The following is a 20,600-nucleotide window of genomic DNA, read 5'->3' on the forward strand; positions in this document are numbered from 1 at the left end:
CCAAAAATCTTTCATATGGATAGAGGAGAAGATGGTGTACATAGCTTAAGTAATCATTTAGCTAGAACCAAGAGAGAATCTTGGGCAGAAATTGTAGGTGACATTTTTCAGGCATTGTTACCAGCAGTGGGAATAATTCTGAATGCAAACAAAATTAGAAAATTGTCAACAGTAGTGGATCGCTTGTCAACAAGCACTGCTGGTGGATTTTTATTGGTTAACACTGAAATGGTTGCCATGCGTGCTATGGTAATGCAAAATCGACTTGCCCTTGATATTTTATTGGCAAAAGAGAGTGGAGTCTGTGGAATGCTGAAAGTTCAACATTGTTGTACTTATATTCCTGACGAAAGCAAAGATCTAAAAACTTATATTAAGAATATTACCGAATTGCATGATGAACTTGCACCACTGGAGGTTGAAAGTGTTTGGGATAGAATTGGAAAGAAAATAGCTGCTATTAAGAATTTCCTAGTTAAAATAGGTAGTACTCTTATAGGTAAAATATTGTTTCCATTAACATGTGTAATCTGCATAGTTTTAATGATAAGATTATGTTGTATGTGCTGTAGAAATAAGGAAAATAAGAAAAGAATAAAAAGAGAACATTCAAAAAGAAAAGATAAGAAACAAGAAAGAGAAATTGAAGAGATAGAATTGGAGGAGTGGAAGGAGAGTATGTATGAATCAGTAAAGAGAGAAGACGTAGGTGAAACTGAATTATGATTAAGAGCAAGAAAACATTTTAAAGATTCCGTAAAGACAGAACAAAATTTTGGGTGGTGTGGTGATAAAATCACCAAAGGGGGGATTGCTGGAGCGGGTTATGCAAAATGTTGTATACCCACCCCATTTTGAATGTCGTTTTATTAATTAGATTAATTAATTAATTATAATCGTACTAATGGTTTGGAGTGATGTGGAAATAACTAATCAACCTTATTAATGACCAAAATATACGTGGGATTTGCATCTGCATGGCCTAATTATTACGTACATTGGAAACCCAAGCACACATAGATTATCACTGTCAATTTTTCATAGGAAGTCACATAAAAGGTACAAAGAAATAAACAATCGGTTTCTTTCTATTTCTTTCTTTCCATAGTTTAATGGATCTTCATGGTTTCAGTCAATATGCAGTTCCCAAACCAACACGTGTTTCGTCGCCTCTGTAGATAATACATGCGACTTGATCACGGCTAGGTAGAGAATAATATACACTACATTTAGTTGCATGATTCATCAATCGCAATTATTCATTACTATTATAAGAGCCATACAAAACAAAGTGCTACCAGGGGCATTCGAGTGGTGTGGTGCCCGTCGCATATGAGCACCTCGTACTTCAGTGTTCAGATATGCACAAAGTGCCATTTGTGACAATACAATCGAGTTTCAGTAAAAATGGGAAAACCATTTCTCATGTTAACGCAATTAAAAAAGGGGTGTTTGTGAAGTGAAAAGTGCTCGTGATGGTGTATAATTCCATGATGCATTTTAAATATTAAAAGGTCACTGTACTACTACACTAAATTCAAACCACTAGGGTGTCACCCAGTGACAATAACCGAAACAAATCACCTATGAACTCAATAACAGGTTCATAGTTATTTAGAAGTTCAAATAAACACCTATTTCTTATATTTCAATGACCTGAAAAGCATCGGTGTAAGTAGATCTATAAAATAAACAGTAAACACAAAGACCAAAAGGGTATATATTAGACATTGGATATACAATATATTAGACCTCTATGGAATGAATACTTAAAGAACCGCCTTTTTTTAATAATATTTCATAGAGGTCTAATATATTCCTCTAACGGAGGGATTTACCTTCCCAATATGGCCGCCGACATCGCAAGGACCACTCTTTACAGGGTGCTAGCGTTATAGCCACAGAATTAATCAATAAGGGTGTTACTGTCCATTCCCTTTCTATAGACACAGACTACGAGCCATTCGCCAGTATAGATGAACGATTGCCACACTATTATTAGCTATATGACAACATATTCGTTGAAGTATTTACGGTGGTTAGTTTCCACCCTTAATTCATATCTTTTATTTCCGGGACTTTTATATTATGGCCGCTATGTCTTAGAGTTCACAATTTACCTCAATTGGGTATTTTATCTTGGCTTTCACTCACGATACTTATGAATATTACTACTATTTCCACCTTCCAAGATGGGGGCCGCCGTATACTTAGACACACGTGACCACGCATGGTTCACGGGTTCACGTGCTTTTCAAATCGATTTAACAGGAGGGACCTCTGCTCGCCGGCACTCACATTTGGAGTCCGGCGTGAGGAGGTCATGTACGCGGATCGGCGCCTTAGTTTTCTTTTGAATACAGGTATTCACATTCTCGATTCTTCCTGGTTTATGCAAAGCAGTTTTGCCTGGCATTCCAGGTTTTCCTTTGATAAACCCCCCTCCTTCAAGACGCTTCTTCTAATTTACCTAGCCAGTGCTAATACTAAAAGGAGGTTTCTTCTTTGTTTTTTGTCTTATCTGTTCTTTCATTAGGTTGAAGCTCTTCCCGTGAAATACCTTATAAGTAATGAAATTCGGACATACATCCAATACAGACTTTTCTCCTCACGCCACAGAATTAGTGTGGCTTGGAAATATCGCCCCACTACAAGTAGGTTTGAGTATGCATATCAATGGGATTTGATCAGTATTTTACGCACAAACCAGACTTAGAGGTTTTGCTTGTTAATTTATATATACCTTTTTCTATACATAGGTATATCCAATGTCTAATATATACCCTTTTGGTCTTTGTGTTTACTGTTCATTTTATAGATCTACTTACACCGATGCTTTTCAGGTCAGTGAGATATAAGAAATAGGTGTTTATTTGAACTTCTAAATAACTATGAGACCTGTTATTGAGTTCATAGGTGATTTGTTTCGGTTGTTGTCACTGGGTGACACCCTAGTGGTTTGAATTTAATGTAGTAGTACAGTGACCTTTTAATATTTGAAATGCATCATGGAATTATACACCATCACGTGCACTTTTCACTTCACAAACACCCCTTTTTAAAAAAAATTGCGTTAACGTGAGAAATGGTTTTCCCATTTTTACTGAAACTCGATTGTATTGTCACAAATGGCACTTTGTGCATGTCTGAACACTGAAGTACGAGGTGCTCATATGCGACGGGCACCACACCACTCGAATGCCCCTGGTAGCACTTTGTTTTGTATGGCTCTTATAATAGTAATGAATAATTGCGATTGATGAATCATGCAACTAAATGTAGTGTATATTATTCTCTACCTAGCTGTGATCAAGTCGCATGTATTATCTACAGAGGCGACAAAACACGTGTTGGCTTGGGAACTGCAAATTGACTGAAACCATGAAGATCCATTAAACTATGGAAAGAAAGAAATAGAAAGAAACCGATTGTTTATTTCTTTGTACCTTTTATGTGACTTCCTATGAAAAATTGACAGTGATAATCTATGTGTGCTTGGGTTTCCAATGAACGTTTCTTTGTTGCTCCAGCCACAAAAATTAGAGAGGCAGGTGGTTCTCTCTAAAACCTTTAAGCACCTTTGCGATTAGAGTTATTATTTGTAATACCTAGTGAATTTACCTTGAGGCGCCTTTTCCTATCATCTATTCCACCATTCCCATTGTTTCTAATTAATTACGTAAACTAAATTTCGTACGTATACTAATGATAGATAATTAGAACATTGCATGATATATGTCGCTTTGGTGATGTAATTGTGATTCGTGCTTTATTTAGTAAGTATAATCGCATTGAGTGTTGCTTTTGGCTAGATAAATACACACACATATGGGTATTAGCGAGGGAATAACATTTAATCAGTCATTTCTATGTATTAATTATGTTTTTGTGTTTCTTTGCTTAAGTTGACTATTCTGGCCTATCGAATGATGGCTGCGCTTGGTGCCTAACCCGACTGCCGATGCTGAACCAGGTTTGGGTGAAGTGCGCCTGCGCTAAGATGAGCAACAATGGCCCCGTCCTGACCCCAGGCAATCTGTACTTATCAAGGCCACCGGGAATGGTGCCAACGCTACAGACAAAAGACTTTATTAAAGAACCGGAACCAGCAAGTATGCTGACACCATGGACAAAACCTTATGGGAACGGAGAGGTTGACCCCTGATCAGCCAATCAGAACAATTTCAAACTCAATATTGTTACATTTTGTTATTGAAATTATTATAAAAACCCATAGAATAGAGAGGTCGAGAGTAGTCGCTCCTTCGATTTCCTGATGATATGCTGACGGAGAGGACGGTGACACTGCAGGACAGCTGTTAGCCTGAATCTTTGACGGACTGAATTAATGCCCAAAATCCTGATGAACTGAATCTGCTAAAATTGATGGGCATAGATTTGCGAGACTGCAAAATTTGACATAGAGGACGACTTTAGCCAGAATAGGTAAATATGAATGGCAACTTGATCAAATGAATGATTTAATCTGCAATATTAATATAAATTTGGAATTGAACATCTACAGAAATGAGTTGGGTTGTTTATTCATTGAAATGTGTTAATGAAAGGGTTAATTAGAGTATTAGAAATTCACTTAAATCTACAACTAACAGATCCGTCCCGGTTATGAGGGGGAATACCAAATGTGAAATCTAGGGCCTAATGAGTATAAGAAGGTTGTGTAGGTTTGTTGCTCATTAGGGTAAAGTGGTATCTTCCTCCCTCATTATTCAGCGCTTGGAAGGATAATCGCCTCTCACACGGACTGATGGTGAGTGTGTGTTGGTGTTATGGGCCCCACCAGCGAATGTATGGATAGTATGGGTGTGTGAGATCTTTTGGTCTGTGACGGTAGGGAGGGATTTTGCACTCCACGCTGCATCACTACCATATGGTGCCGCTCGGCCCCGCAAGGGAAACGCCAAACGTGCACGCGTTGCCATTCAAAGCAATCCAACGCGTGCACGTTTTTGCCTGAAAAAGGGAATCGATGGCTAAAGGTCTTTTTCCTATGCAGCGCATGCCCGCCTAAAAATAGAAGAAAAGGTAGTACAAACAACGCGCAGGCACGGAGATGGGTTGTAGTTATGTACACAGCACACAAGCACAGGAATATGCACCCATCCTACTAAACTGCATAAATGAGATCCCCTTGCCCCCTCTTCCCCCTCACACTACAGTTCACCCCCCCAAGCGTTATATTTGATGAGACACGTACATCTCGTCAGGCGCTGCCTGGTGTGATGGCATGCTGATATACTTGACAGTGCACCTGCATCTCGCCAACATACTATCAACTGTGCTGTAAAGACATTTATTGTTTGATGCATGATTCAGTCAAGCAATGTATAGATGCGTATTTTCATTATTGGCAACTGTTGAAAAAACCCAATAAAGAAATAAAAAAACAGACCCATACCCTTCAGCTCCAACAGCAAGCATTGATCACAGACGTGTGCCATTGTGTTTAACAGTTTTGTATACAAAGTGAACATAAAAAAATGAACACAGACTTAATCCATGTGTATTTCTTTTTGTGTGTTTCTTTCAAATATGAATCTGTATACTTTTCATTTTAAATCAGTATTGGGGCATGATTCGCTGATTAGTCCACTGGGACATTGGGCATGATAGAACAGTTCTGTGTAGGATACATTGTTTTGAGAAGTATTGGAATGAAAGATAACGGCGAATTTGGTAAAGCACTCATGGGCATCCTTGTTTTCAATGAAGTGATTTGAAATATCATAGATAAATGTAATATTGTTTATGTCATGATCATTTTAATTTGAGCAACAGTTTCTGTAAGAGCTACTTGAGCTCAATGAAAATCATGATGAGCTAGTATTAGTGACCACCTCAGACAGGATTGCACTAGCGGCTACAATATGCAACATTACTAGCAGTGATCTCCTCAGTTCAACAGGCACTGTTGCCAGTGTTTCAATGTTAGTCAATGGGGAATAAAAATGCCCCTGAATTATTCTTCACTGCCTCCCTCTTTTGAAATGTTGGCATGTAGGTAATAATATTAGTAATTAGTCTCCCCAACGCCACATGATCTATCACTGAAATATCATCTTTAAAAATAGTTTGGAAATCCATCCGTTTTTCTCCAAAAATCATATTATTATGAGTTCTGAAAATGAACACATTTTCGTCCCATATAAACATTTTTCAATTTAGATACATATATTAATTGAACCAAGCAAATGCTTCCAATTTAGTAGTCTGGGTTGCACAGAGGAAAGCGAGCTACTTGAAGAAGTCTGAATTAGAGTATTCAATTCAATTCAATTCTGTTCTTTATTCAGGTACAAAAGTAGCCATAAAACTACATGCAGAAATAAATAAATATATTTAAAAACAATAATGTAATTTAACGTTTTTATTCTAGGATAATAAAATCTGTGAAACAAAATAGCAGTAATGCCCTAACATTAAAATTACAGGGTTGTCATAGAAAAACGGGCCCGCTCAGCACTTTTCAAGTAAATTCCTACGTGAAAAATTCATTAATCATCATTCAATTAAAATAGCTTACTATATGAAACTCTAATAAAGAGATTACGCATTACTGATTTTAAAGGTAATAAAATATTCTTTATATACAGAGAATAAAAACCACGGAACAATAAGAAATGTAACATGGATTGGCCTGATCTCCCATTGCACGTGCAGGGCAGGGGTAGGTATCTAAGTGTGTTTGGAAACCTAATGGGAAGCTTAGTAAGTATTTAACAGTGCCTGCCTGAAGACAAAACAGCAAACTACACGCCATTGCCCCAAGGGACTTGTCAGATACCTTGGGATTAATCTGTTTCCTCCCTTATTTATGTTCAGGTAAGTGGTCACTTGCGGCTCGGCAGATTCAGTTATTAGTCTGGCAGCTTGTAATAATTTGAACCAGGTGGACTGCAGTTATTTCATACTGATAACGTGCCGGCCTCTGGGTCTATCAAACAACTGTTGGTAACCTGCCTTACATAGACATGAGTCTACATACACCAGCCAAGGAACGCTCTTGCCTTTGTCACAAAAGCGACAGTCTTTAATAACGTCTCTGGTGAGACCTGCCTCTGTGTTTAATAGGGGATGGGTGCTAATATAATCTTCAACAAAAGGGATATCCAATTGGCAAATGAAGTTCGGAGTGGAGATCAGCGCCTCCAAGACTCTTCTGCAATATCTATTTTCTTCAGCTTGGATTAAATTACACTCATCATACCCCAGACTTCAGCCCCATCGGTAGCACTTGGGAGGCATTGCATTTAAAAAATCTTCAGTAGAGGTACAGGTGCTCCCCCTTTCCCAGGTTGCGGTAAGCTGAGTGATGAGCTAATTGCTCTAGAGAATTTATTCCCCCTATGTACTATGTGTGCTTTGCATGAGCCATTGACATCAAAACCAGTCCCAGAAAATTAAAAGTTCTTGAGCATTTCAAACTAAAATCGCCCACTGTTAAAGATGTCAAATGATGCTTCTTTGGGCCGCATGTCATTATAAAGGATTTGCTAAAATTGGTGGGTGAATCCAACGATGCCATGACATTTTGCGAAACCATGTATTAACAGACGAAGGGCCTTCGTGGTACGGGCCATGAACACAGCATCGTCTGCATATAATAGCAATGGTTAAAATGATCCTTTGACTTTAGGGACATCAGGGGTGGTAGTTAGTCAAAATACAGAATAAATAAAAGCGGGGCCAAAACACATCCTTGCCTAAACTCTACGGATATCCACGTCTTAAGACATCTCAACCTGGTCATTCATTTTTATTCTAGCCTTCCTGCCCCAGTGCAAATATGTTAAAAAGCGCTTTATCTATACCAAGGGTGAACAAAACAGACCACAGCTTTGAATGGTTTACACAGTCGAAAGCAGTGGTCAAATCCAGAAATGCTAGATAAATTGGGGACATTTTAGCTATGGTGCATTAGAATATTCTTAGCGCTATATTTTGGAGTTCCATAATTTAAAATGTAAAGGTCATATTTAAGAAGAATATGATTGCATGCATGATTTTGTCTTTTGGGCATACAAATGTTAAATAATCATTACTGTGATTGGGCCTCAGGCCATAGCTGCTTTTATTGTTCTGTGCACTTCTTCCTTAAAAACTAAAATATTTATTTCTAGCAATTAAGCTGTTTGGAGGTAGTCTACTGTGTTGAAAACTAGGCTATATAAGCAACATAGGTGATCCCTATTTAGAATGCCATCCCAGGGTCCGTCAAACTCCAAAATGGCATACCTGCCAAAAAAGTCGATTCAAGTGGGAGATTCCTGATTTGTTAAGGCAAAATTGCCTCTACTTTAATATATGTCAATGGAAAAAATGCATGCCCCACTTTTTGCCAAATTCTCCCAACTCTCAGTTGTAAAATGTTTGCACGTATAAACTGGGGAATGTAATAAGTGGAAATGAAGAAAGTCATATTTCAAAGAAGTTTCTAACATAGATGACAAATAATATTGCCTACCAACCATAAGCTAATGTGTTAGAAAATGTCAGTGCTGACTCTAACTGAATTTTAAATGCCTATGTCTAGCTATTTGGAAGATGAGGCCCCAGATATACTATTCCTGACTGATACCTGGCTCTATAATGAGTCAGAACCGGATCTGGTGCAAACCCTCTCTGTTGCCTACAATATCCAACGGAAAGACCGCGAGAAAAAGTAAGGGGGAGGTGTGGCAATATGTATAAAGGGTCTTTCAAATGTAGGGTGGAACCTAACCTGCATTTCAATGACTTTGATAAGACTGATGCCTCAGAGCTGACTAAGGACTTACTAGCAACTCAACTCCACCAAAAAGTCAAAGGTCCCACCCATAAACTGGGCCATACTCTCGATCCAGTTTTTACCAATAATAATGAACTATCAGTAGGCGATACCACCCCCCCTGCCCTGGACCGAACATTTCCTGATTCCCATCTATGTTAATTCCCTTCCCCTTCCCCCAGACACAAAATTTACCACCAACAGAGTCAGGCCATGGGCCAAACTATCAGTAGAAGCCTGGACCACAGCCCTAGAAAGTCTAAAACCTCAATACAACCTTAATCTCACCTTAGTCGCAGATAATTTCACCACCTGGATCAAGACATCACTGGACATGGTTGCCCCAGCTAAACCCTGCCATAAAGTAAGAGAGAAACTCTCACCCTGGTACTCCCCCAAACTTCGAACACTTAAACAGGACTGTAAAAAGTTGGAGAGGGAATGTAGGAAATATTATAATGTCCTCAGCAAACAGAAATACAGAGAATCCAGAAAACACTATCAAAACGAAATATAAATCGCCCAGGCAGCATACTATGAAGAGAGAATTAACTCAACAGCTAACACCTAGAGAAATTTTCCTTGTCGCGAAGGACCTCCTAGAACTCACGAGATCCGAATAATCTCTGGTGACCTCCCCTGAGCTATGTAATGAACTGGCAGACTTCTTGCTAGGAAAAATTAAAAACAATTACACTGCTTTCCCCAGCCCACCCCGCCCTAGTGACCCCTCATAACGGACAAGCTTCCACCCGGTCCAGACCATGCTCTTAAATAATTTCTCCCCTTGAACTTAGCCAAGCTATCAGAAATCCTCTCAAATAAAGTCAGGCTCCCCCTTAGACCCAGCTCCCCCATGCACTATGCAAAGCAGGAAAAGTGATACTTCCCCACATGTTTGAAATGATAAATCAGTCTATGGCTACCGGCTTAGTCCCTGCACTGTGGAAACACACCATGGTGAGGTCTCTACTAAAAAAAAAAAACAGCCTGGACCGGGTTGACTATAGTAATTATCACCCTATATCCCTGCTTCCAGTGATCATTAAGGCCCTAGAAAAGCATGTGAACTCGACCCTCTCAGAATTTCTGGAAATCCACAACCTTTTAAATCCCACGCAGACTGGCGTCCGGCCTCAACACAGAACTGAAACTGCCCTGCTCGCAGTGGTGGAGGAATCTAAACTGATCTTCGATCAAGGGGGAGGCAGTGGCCATCATCCTCCTAGACCTGAGCTCAGCCTTTGACACTGTGAATTTCTACATCCTATTGGAGAAACTCAGGAGGAGAGGCGTCTCAGGGGAGGCAGTTGACTGGATCCAATCCTACCTAGATAACAGAACCTTTCAGGTCTTCTCAGGGGAGTCAAACTCTAGAGCCCTGGCGATCAGCTGCGGAGTCCCTCAGGGATCCTCCCAGAGCCCGACATTATCCAATGTATATATGCAGGCACTGGCGGATATTATTCTGCCATGTGGGATAAAAATTGTCACCTACGCAGATGATACCCAGCTGATAATCACCCTCAATGGCCCACGATACCCTCCCTCTCACTTTGATACTTGCCTGCGGGAAGTGGCTTTGTGAATGGAACACTCCTGCCTCAAGCTGAATGGTGGAAAAACAGAGCTAATGCTCTTGGGTAACACCTCCGGCTTAGATCTCAAACAGATCTGACCCAACTGCCTGGGGCCTGCCCCAACCCCAAAGACCAAGATAAAAAGCTTGGACATCTGGCTGGACAGCTTCCTTAAGTTTGAAGACCAAGCAGTAAGAGTAGCTGGAGCTTGTTTTGGGGCTATTAGACTACTTCACAAGGTTCTCTCCATCCTTCCGATGAGCGCAAGGAGGACCCTGATACAGGCCTTGGTCCTATCATGCTTGGACTACAGAAGCTACCTTTACCTGGGAGCACCAAAAAATAAGTCTGCCAAACCGGCCCTGAAGATGCTTCACTGGCTACCTGTCTCCGAAATAATCAAATTTAAGGCTCTGTGCGTAGCCCACAGGACCTTCCGGGGTATCGGTCCGGATAACGACAGACCTCTCATTACCCCCATACCACCCCGGAAAATGCCTTCGCTCAACTAATCTCTATCTTGTACCATACCGAAAATCAAAAGGGTAAGAAGTGGAGGCATATCAGTTGCTTACAATGTGGCTAGACTCTGGAACACAATGCCCCCACCCATCCGTGCTGAATCTCGTCATCTTCCCTTCCGGAAACTCCTCAAGACCTGGCTATTCCAACAATCAGCTTCATAAACTGCAACCGCAATCTCTGTCTATACGCTAGTGCTAGGATGCCCTTGAGTAGCTATTCGCTCTACAAATGCTAATAATAATAATGATAATATATTTAACTGAATTGTTCTATTTCGTTTGAGCTACCTTTCATAGAAATTTCCATGACCCCATAACCTGTAGTTATTATACTTTTGCAGATGTCTCTCAACTTCACAAACATCTTTAAGAAGTACAAAACAAATAAAAAATGCAATTCCTTTGATGGATATTGAAGGTGCATTACTGAGATTTCAAGTGCTTATTTAGGCAGGTAGATGCTCAAATGCCCACTATTTTCCTCATCTTAGTGTCTACGAGTTCTGTAGAATATGTATGGATGAATATGGTATGAAACACACCTCAAAGTTTGGGATATTTATTGTAAAAAGCCTGTGTTCTGAGTTTTCTTAGAGTTTTCTAAGTGTATGTAGACATTTGTCACCTACTTACAGAGAATATATACTGATTTCCTAATTTTGCCATTGCTTTTTGCATTTCACCATTTCTCAAGGTATACACAATTGGGTTTAGCATGGGAGTTATGAGAGTATAGAAAACAGACACCACTTTATCCATAAAGAGACTGGTGGATGGGCGTAGATAGATATAGATGCAAGGACCAAAAAAGAAGATTACCACAATGCAATGGGATATGCAAGTCGAGAGAGCTCTTCGCTTACCATCAGTGAGTTGTGCCTTCAGTGTGCGTATAATTGATACGTATGATGTCACCAGCACAGAAAAAGAGCAGACAGCTATTAATCCACCATTTGAAAGAATCAATATTCCAGTCAAGGTGGTGTCAGTGCATGCCAGCTTCAAAAGTGGAGGAGCATCACAAAAAAAACTGTCAATTACATTTGGGCCACAGAAGGGCAGCTGTATAAGTAATATCGTCTGAACAAGAGAGTGTATAGATCCCCCTATCCATGACAAAGCAACCAGCAAACGACATGTCTGATAGCCCATTATTGTCAGATAGTGCAAGGGCTTACAAATGGCGACATAGCGATCAAAGGCCATCACTGTGAGCAGGAACATCTCGGTGCCACCTATGAAATGCAGGAAAAATTTCTGAGTGATGCAGGCTTTGAAGGATATCATCTTAGTCTCCGAGACAAGGTCAGCTAGCATTTTGGGCGCAGTGACAGAGGAGTAGCACAAATCGATGAAGGATAGCTGGCTGAGAAAGAAATACATGGGTGTATCCAGGCAGTGGTCCACATTGACTGTGACAATAATCAAGATGTTTCCCACCAGTATCACAGCATACATACCAGAGAACAACACAATGAAAAAAGTCTGAAGCTCTGGAATCTGAGACAAACCCATGAAGATGAATTCTGTCACATTATTGGCCTGGAATGTCTCCATTGATCACCCTTGTTGGAGTCGCTAACCTGGTGGAATGATAATAATGATCAACAGTAAAATATCTGATGACATTCTGCACTTTATGGTTCAATTACATGTGCGATGGTCTGTTTGTCATTTTCTTATTCTGTGAGACTGATGGATAAACATTTATGTTGTTTCACCATTTATGTTGTTTTTGCCCAATATATTGCAAGAATGAAATACCTCCTCAGGGTACCCGTATATGTATTTTTCATTATGATCGGGGTTCTAGGCCATCCCTGTCCGGTTCAGTTTTACATAATATACAGCATAAATAGGCTTTCCTGTTTTCAGTTTCTCTTTTAGGTAAATTCTGGTGGGGGGTATTCAGTGTTTTCAAGTGATTTCAATATCTTTAAAAAACTGTGGTTATCAGTGGTTACACATTTTTGCACCATTAAAAACAACAAAAACAGTGTTTTTCCAGTGTTTATGGAATATTTTGCTTTTTATTATTGCTTTTCTGTGCATAGTGCATGGTATATAGACAGTGTATGTACAGTGTTTATGAGGTCCAAATACATTTTTACAAATCAATCTTATTTTAGTACACCACACAATGCTTCTTCAGTTAATCTTTGGTCATGCACGCTCGATCTTTCCTTCCCATGTAAACTTGTATCTGTGAAAAGGCCATCTCAACATTGGCATTTGAGATGGGCAATGCAAAAAAAGCCAGTGCACAATTGCCACTGACATAGCTTTCCATGCTAATACTGGTGTACCTGAAGATTGCGATTCTCCGGGACAGGTTCTCAACAAATGCGTTGAACTGGGCGCATATGCCCCCAAAGTTATTGAAGTGGTCAAAAATGAAGCAGCAATTTCGAAAATTCCCCTTTACGGAAGGGATCTAGAACTTGTGCAGAGTACCACAGTGAGGCTTCATTGACTTCAAATGCCATGGTTTGGTGAAGGGACATTTCTATGCATCATTGCAAGCTATTTCTCATACATTGTAAAATTAAATTCCCTGAATTGCTCCTCAATATTTCTTTGCTTACCAAGTCGCAAGCAATCTAACATGGTACATGTTGCAGAGCCAAAGTCACTAAAAGTGTTGCCCAGCCTACTCTCAAGGAGATGTTTCACATCTATACCAGTTATTCTAAACATGTGGTCAACAAGGGTGTTTTCAGATTCTAGTTTTTTATTAGGTCTACGACAGCAGTCTTATTTTCCTGTAAAAATCTACAAATGCAGTAGAGTGTACTTTTTTCACATCACTTTCAATATGCGACCAAAGATCCTCACATTTCTTGCCTTTAGCATTGATGTAGCTCAGATTTCATCTGGAGCCAGGCATTGCTTTATTTTTGTGCTTCAGACAAACTGCATTTAAAATGACGCAGATTTTGGTGCAAGCGGAAAACACATGGCACATGAACCATGAAATGAGGCCTAGACAAATGCTTATTAAAAGTGGCACTTTTGGTGCAAAGCAAAGTGAAAGACATAAAATGAGGCCTGGTCAATGCTTTCAGTCTGAAATGCTTGTGCTGAATTAACATGTGCTTTTGCAGTGTAGAGAAAACTCGTGATTTTAGTGGCCTCTTTAGCTGTGAGGATAATCATTGAATGTGTTCTCTCTTCCCAGCTCATTTTCCTTGTAATCTACATTCCCTATTCCTGTCTCAAGAGACTTTGGCTTTGTTGCATATTTAGGCAAATATATTCAGTTCATAACACATCTTATAATGTGTGTTAACTAAACATGCACCAAACACTACACGCGGGGCTAAAGCATTTTGCATGAAAAGCTATCTAAAACATTAGAGCATGTTGCTATGAGTATGTATTAACTGTTTGCGCTTTGAAAATTTGCACTGGTGCGTGTTTTATGCTATGTTGTACATTGCACATTTTTGCATGTTGCGCACAAATAATAGAAAAGCTGCTTTAAACTAATAGCTTTTGCAAGGAAAAATAATACAAGGTATTGGTATGGGGGAGATAAACAGAATGGGTTCTATTTCGTAAATTAATATTATTTTTGTGTTTGTTTTATTTTTTGGGCCTAAGATAAAATGGCTGCCAGTGAATCCAGCAAGGCTGTGAATTATAGAGTATGCGCAGAAAACAGCTACATACTACCAGTTTGCCTTGAGTGAAGACCTAGTTCAATGCCACTGTGAACTGTAAATTCTTGCTATTCTGCCAATGTACCAGGGTTTTTGGAATGTATTTATCCTGCGTTCGATGTCACAGGATGCAGGAAGCTGGACTGAAACATTTTTCCTAGTAAATGTTGCTGAAATATATGATTATATTTATCATTAACGCTTCTTTTGTTAAAACCGGATTTGCAATGAGAACAGGATGGTGAGACCCTCATGTCATCTATGGCAACTAATCAGTGCAAGGTTTACTGAATTTGAAACAATTATTAGTGTAGTCTGCCAAGAATTAGATGATAAATAATGACCTCTTTGGGGGCGTGTGCTTGCTGCTTGGCTGCTTTTAGGAGGAGGAGAGAGGAGAGGCAGCAGATGAGGCCAGACATCATATGGGTTAGGTACGTGATCGTCGCGGGTGCAGCCTGGGTGGAGATTGCGTCCGAGGAGAAACAGAGGGAGGTGGGGGGCCTTTGCTCATATTTTTCAGAGAGTCCTTGACCGTCATATTTTTGGCAAGTCAGATCACATTCCTCTGTGGTCTGTAAAGGAGGGGCCTTTTTAGGAGCAGCGCCTCTTTGTGAAGCACAGAGATGCAGACTTGAACAGACCAGGGCAGAGAAATGCAGCTCATAGAAGGTTGGGATATAGATGCTACAACTTTAAGTTTATGCTTTGACTAATTAATTAGTTTTGAAAAGATGTATTTGTCTTATGCATTTATTTCTCTTCATGGGAGATTTTTGCCATTTATTAATTATTGATTAGCCTTGCAAGACTCACTATTTTCTTAGAAACTCTTTAAGAGTTTTGACTGACATTTTGCGCCACATTTTCTTTTCTACATGTGATGCTTAATATACAGACTGTAATATGTTCTATATTCATTTTATATTTTCCTAATTTCCAAATTCTGTAACCTGATTGATATTTGACTAATGAATAAAGGGTCAGAAAAACTTCACTTTTAACTAAGAAAATAAAATCCTTTAAAATACTCACAACTCTCTTTATTGGCTTAAATATTAAATGCATTTTTGATTTCTCATGTTTATGTAAAGTCTCCTGACGGTAATATACAGTGGCAAGGGTCCAGTACCTTTCAGGCGGTAAATTGGAGGTAATGAGGTGTTGCATTCAGAAATTACCGTGAAATTACCGCTGCATCAGCATCATCACTCAGTAAAAATTCTGTAAACGGTTGCTCTATGGACAATATAGCGTACACGGCCTCTAGGACTGAGAACCACTAGCTAAATTACACAGTTGGGATGACCCTTTCCTTAATGCCACACACAGCACAAAATTAGCAATATTTGCCTTTTTAGTTCCCACGCATAACAAAACAGTACACCAGAAAGGCCTAAAAAGTCAATAGCATTCTTCATTAACTCTGAAGATTATAAAGATACTTTCAGCATACCATCTAGCAAGTGGCTAGGATCTCTTACAGGGAAACACTTCAGCTCAGGTATCGATTCTGACAGTGCATCAAACAACTTTTTCATACATATAGCTGAAAAACCGTAAACACAAACAATATCACTTCAATCTTTGTTGAACTTGGTGAGAACTTTTTTCAGCAGTATTCCAGGTGACACTGCGTTCCATGTTTTCCAAAAGTCTGGTGTCATGTTTTCACCACCATCACAGATGCTTGGAGACAGCACTTTTTCCACATATACCTGTCACTACGCCTTGCATTAAATGTTTAAATCCTGGGGTGGTTGACAATTCACCTACTATCAATACTGACTCGCTAGAGAAGGGGGCTGATATAACAATGGATTTTACCTATTCTCTGTGGGTAAATGTGATGGTACGTATTGGGAAAGATTCTTATGAAAACAGCCATTCCTCCTATCAGTGAAAGAATCAAATGTGGCCACAATATCAAATATGATTTTGATATTTCCTGATTATCTACAGTTTATGAGACCTAAAACATGCTTCTAAACCCTGTATCTTCAGACCAAAGACCACAAAACTAAAAAAAGCAAAAGAAAGCTGAAACAATATGTTAGTGACATCCGTAAACAACAAAACTCAAGCTGAATAATGTTAGCCTGGTCTTTCTTGCTGCTACCTTGTATAACAAAGTTACATTGTATTGACCCCTTCAGGAAGAAATAAAAATGACTCTTTCACTCTCCTTTTCATTTCTTTGAATGGCATTTCGTTTGTGTTTGTGCAGGTGGTTTTTCAGTGTTTATATGTTTACACTGGTGAGGGCTATTTCCCTTTTGGTGGGGTTTTATCAGTTACTATATGTTTAAACCTAACATAGGATAGCCTAAGCATAAACAAATAAAAAATCTTCAACATATATCTGCTTGTGGCATGTAGGTCACACATTAAAAATATTATAGGTTGTCACAAACTCTAAGGGGCATATTTATGAGTGGGTTGTGCTGGTCTTGCGTTACATAGTTTGATGCAAGACCAGTGCAAGCAGTAAGTCATATTTACAAAATAACGCAACTGCAAAAATGAGTAGTTATTTAAGGTTCACCTAGGGCAAAAGTTACACTTAATCCAGCTACTTCACACAGGAAATAATATGTGTAGTGTAAGTGTTACCTCGCAAAATCCAGCACCACCATGATGCAGTGGCATTTATGAGCTTAGCACCATTTTACGGATCGTGGAGTGGCACAGCACAAAGCTAGAAATGAACATTGTGACAAGCTCAACTACCTCATGAAGGTCATCATGCTGCAACTAGGAGTAGTTAGGAGACCACCACCATGTCGACATGGAAGGAGGAAGGAACGTATTTTGCTCCAATGCATATCCCTCGTTGACTTCAGGGAATATGAGGTCATACAGTTTTACAGGTTTAAGAGGGAGTATATCATTGACTTGCTGGAGTAGATAGGTCCACATCTCTAGACAGCAACTACACAGCCCCATACCATTCCAGCACACATCACATTGATGACTGTTCTACATATCTTAGCCTCTGATAATTCCTGGCAAGATTGCCAGGCATATCACAGGGAGCATTACCTGCCTTTCTCCCATCTGTGTTGGGTGCCATAAATAAATTGATCCCACAGTACCTACTCTCCCCCAAAACTAATCAACAGCAATCGAATAACAAGCAAGGATTTTACAATATTACAGGTTTCTCCCATGTGCTTGGTGCCATAGATTGCACACGTGCAATGTGTGCCTCCTGCAGATACTGCACACCTATACAGGAGACAGAAACATTATTATTCAGTAAATGTCCAGGCAATAGTGGATCATCAGGGACTCTTCATCAACATTCTGCTTAAAAACCCTGGAAGTGCCCCTATTGCCTACATTGTCCACCACAGTCTCATCAATGAGCTGTTGGAGGATGGCCTATTTTGAAATGAATGACTGAATACCCATCTGTGTGTTTGTGTTTGGATTGATTGTGATGTGCACCTAGTTGTAGTTTGTCACTCAAACATCCAATGATATCCCAATGTGATTACCTCACAGATTCAGAAATGGAGGGATGAAAAAATACACAGTGTTAGGTGTTGTGATCCGTCATACTGTGTGAGTTGGCAGAATCACAAGTACTGTAATTGCATTGACAGCAAATGACAAACCATGGGCCCCACAATTGCTTTAAGCTAACATTAAAGGAACAACCTCAACAATTTGCAGAATGTGTGTCTATGCAATAGTGTATCAAGGTGAGAATATATGTAAAACTCTTGATTCAAAAATGTTGTAGGCAAAATCTTCACATTCAAAGTAACTGTTTCACATATGATAGTATATCTGTTGGCTGATGATCTACTTAGTACTACAAATGTGAACGGACCAACAAATATCATTACCTGTTATGTACTTAATGTATTGGATCAAATAATGTAACAAATATGTACTCTTGGTACATAAGTCACACTAAAAGAGAAAATGGCATGTACAGACTAGCCATGGAAACCTTCAAAGTCACATTCAAATATACATTCATAAGAAGTCACATTGGCATACTTCATCAATATAATAGATGATTACATGCATGCTGCAAGTTGCCTACATTTGCTGCAATTCACTTAATTGAAGTAATTGTCATACATTTCTTATATAGACCAATATAGAGGTCATACACTAGGAACAAACCTGGCTCACATAGTAATGAAGGAAAGGTTTTGCAGTGTAATTATCACAACCAATTCTACATACTTCAAGAAATGGTGTATGAATCAAGGCCAATAAGTACTGATGCATCAACATTGAAATTACATATACATACATTTTCTGATATAAAAGATACTATACAGGTCTGTTGGACCAAGTGAGTCTTCCAAACATAATTAAGTCTTATACAGAAAAGGGCCACATTTCTATTACTGAGTGCCAGTCAAAGTTCATCCAGACATCTACCATGGTAAAAACATTACCTGAAGGATGATCATTCCAAACTGAGATATCCATGTCAGATGTCAAACAATGGAAACGTTTAATAAGCAACTGGACATGCAATTTCATAACAAACTATGTAAGGCCCTTGCATTCTATGTAGGTAACCAAGCACGTCATAGATGAAATTATGTCAAATATACTTGTGAGTGTCCAATTTACTGTCACTATTCAAACCCATTGATCTCAATTTTGCTGCAAGAGACTCCTATCTAAATGTGGAGACATTTTACACCTATAGCCCCTAATTTACATTTAGCAGATGAAAATAGACAAATTTGCTGATCTTGCCAATCTTCTATCCAAACACATTAACTCACTCGTTGATGTGTTTTACCCCTTACAAGCTGTACAATATATACAAATAATGAAACATTTAGCAACAATCATGTTTAAAGCAATGTTCAAAAATAATTAGAACATATTAGTGTCAATTAAATTAAAACGTGTTTCATAATGCCTGCATACAAATTATACCTAAGTAGTTATGTTAAAGTCACAAAGAATAAAATCATTGACTTATGATGTTGTCTATTTTCAGGTGACCAGGAATATGGGTTGTAGCCACGGGTGATGACCCCATTCACTAATCCACTAACAGATAGGCAGAAGAAGTACAATGCAGCTCTGTTCAAAACCTGCAATGCGATGGAGTGCATGTTTGGGATACTCAAGTCCCACTTTAGGTGCCTCTACAGGTCAGGTGGCAGCCTGCTCTATTCACCTGCCATGAATAACATTAATTTGTGCAATTTTTCACAATATCTGTGTAAGGACCGATGTCCCATGGGACTATGAAGGGGTTAATCCCACATGAGCATGAAGCAGAAGAAAACTTTAAGGGAGAGATCATCCACACACTGGCAGGTCAGTGGAGACAGCACTAAATTGTTGATCATTTTTTCAATCAGTAAAATGGAAATTAGGTGAATAATGACAGAAACTATGCCAATAAATATTTATTTTGAACTCATACATTGTGTGATGTATGTGTGATGTCAATGTACCTATGTATTTGCTCATCTGTTGTCAACAAGATGTAGGCCTCAACATGTATAATTTGTATTTCTTAGCTGTTGATAAACATAGGGGCATATCTCCAAATCATAACAAATCAATGCAGCAAGCCAACTGTCTTGCTGTGTTTGCCGGATCAAAGTGTGTTAAATGTGGCTCTTGGAAGGATCACAAATCTCCCAATAAGTCAGTCTCTGAGGCAATCATCAAATTGATGTGTGTTTCCTATATGGACTAGCATTTCAGAATGGCAGCACTTTTCTGGTAAATATGTTGTAGCAGATACCATCACAGATCATAAGAGACATCTGTCATGGCCAACGGCCTAGTCTCAGGTGTAGATGTAAAAATGTAATTCGTAAAAAATGCATTCATGCAGTTTTGGGGATACACAAAACAGCACACATGTAACACTTTTCTAGGGCTGACTGATATAAATACTACATTTGATCAAACTTGATGCAATACACATTTACCATGATTTACACAGCAATGCAAGGAGGCTCAAAGGCATGTAACAAAACATAATAAACTGCTGATGTAGCAATGCTTGGCATTTGTAAGACAAGGGAGAAGTTTGCCAACCATC

General features: G+C 39.1%; 1 protein-coding gene across 1 annotated transcript; it reads right to left on the bottom strand.

The window, feature by feature from the left end:
* Positions 1-11,513: 11,513 nt before the first annotated feature.
* On the bottom strand, positions 11,514-12,449 carry LOC146832810 (olfactory receptor 4S2-like). The gene has a single exon (XM_085600023.1). The coding sequence runs from the start codon at positions 12,447-12,449 to the stop codon at positions 11,514-11,516; it is 936 nt and encodes a 311-aa protein (XP_085456149.1).
* Positions 12,450-20,600: the final 8,151 nt, after the last annotated feature.

The sequence above is a fragment of the Triturus cristatus genome, chromosome 4_2, assembly GCF_964204655.1.
Source record: "Triturus cristatus chromosome 4_2, aTriCri1.1, whole genome shotgun sequence".
NCBI classification, from domain to species: domain Eukaryota; kingdom Metazoa; phylum Chordata; class Amphibia; order Caudata; family Salamandridae; genus Triturus; species Triturus cristatus.

Bases quoted from the DNA above. Each gene is read 5' to 3' on its own strand.
- LOC146832810 (XM_085600023.1), bottom strand. From the start codon at position 12,449: ATGGAGACATTCCAGGCCAATAATGTGACAGAATTCATCTTCATGGGT.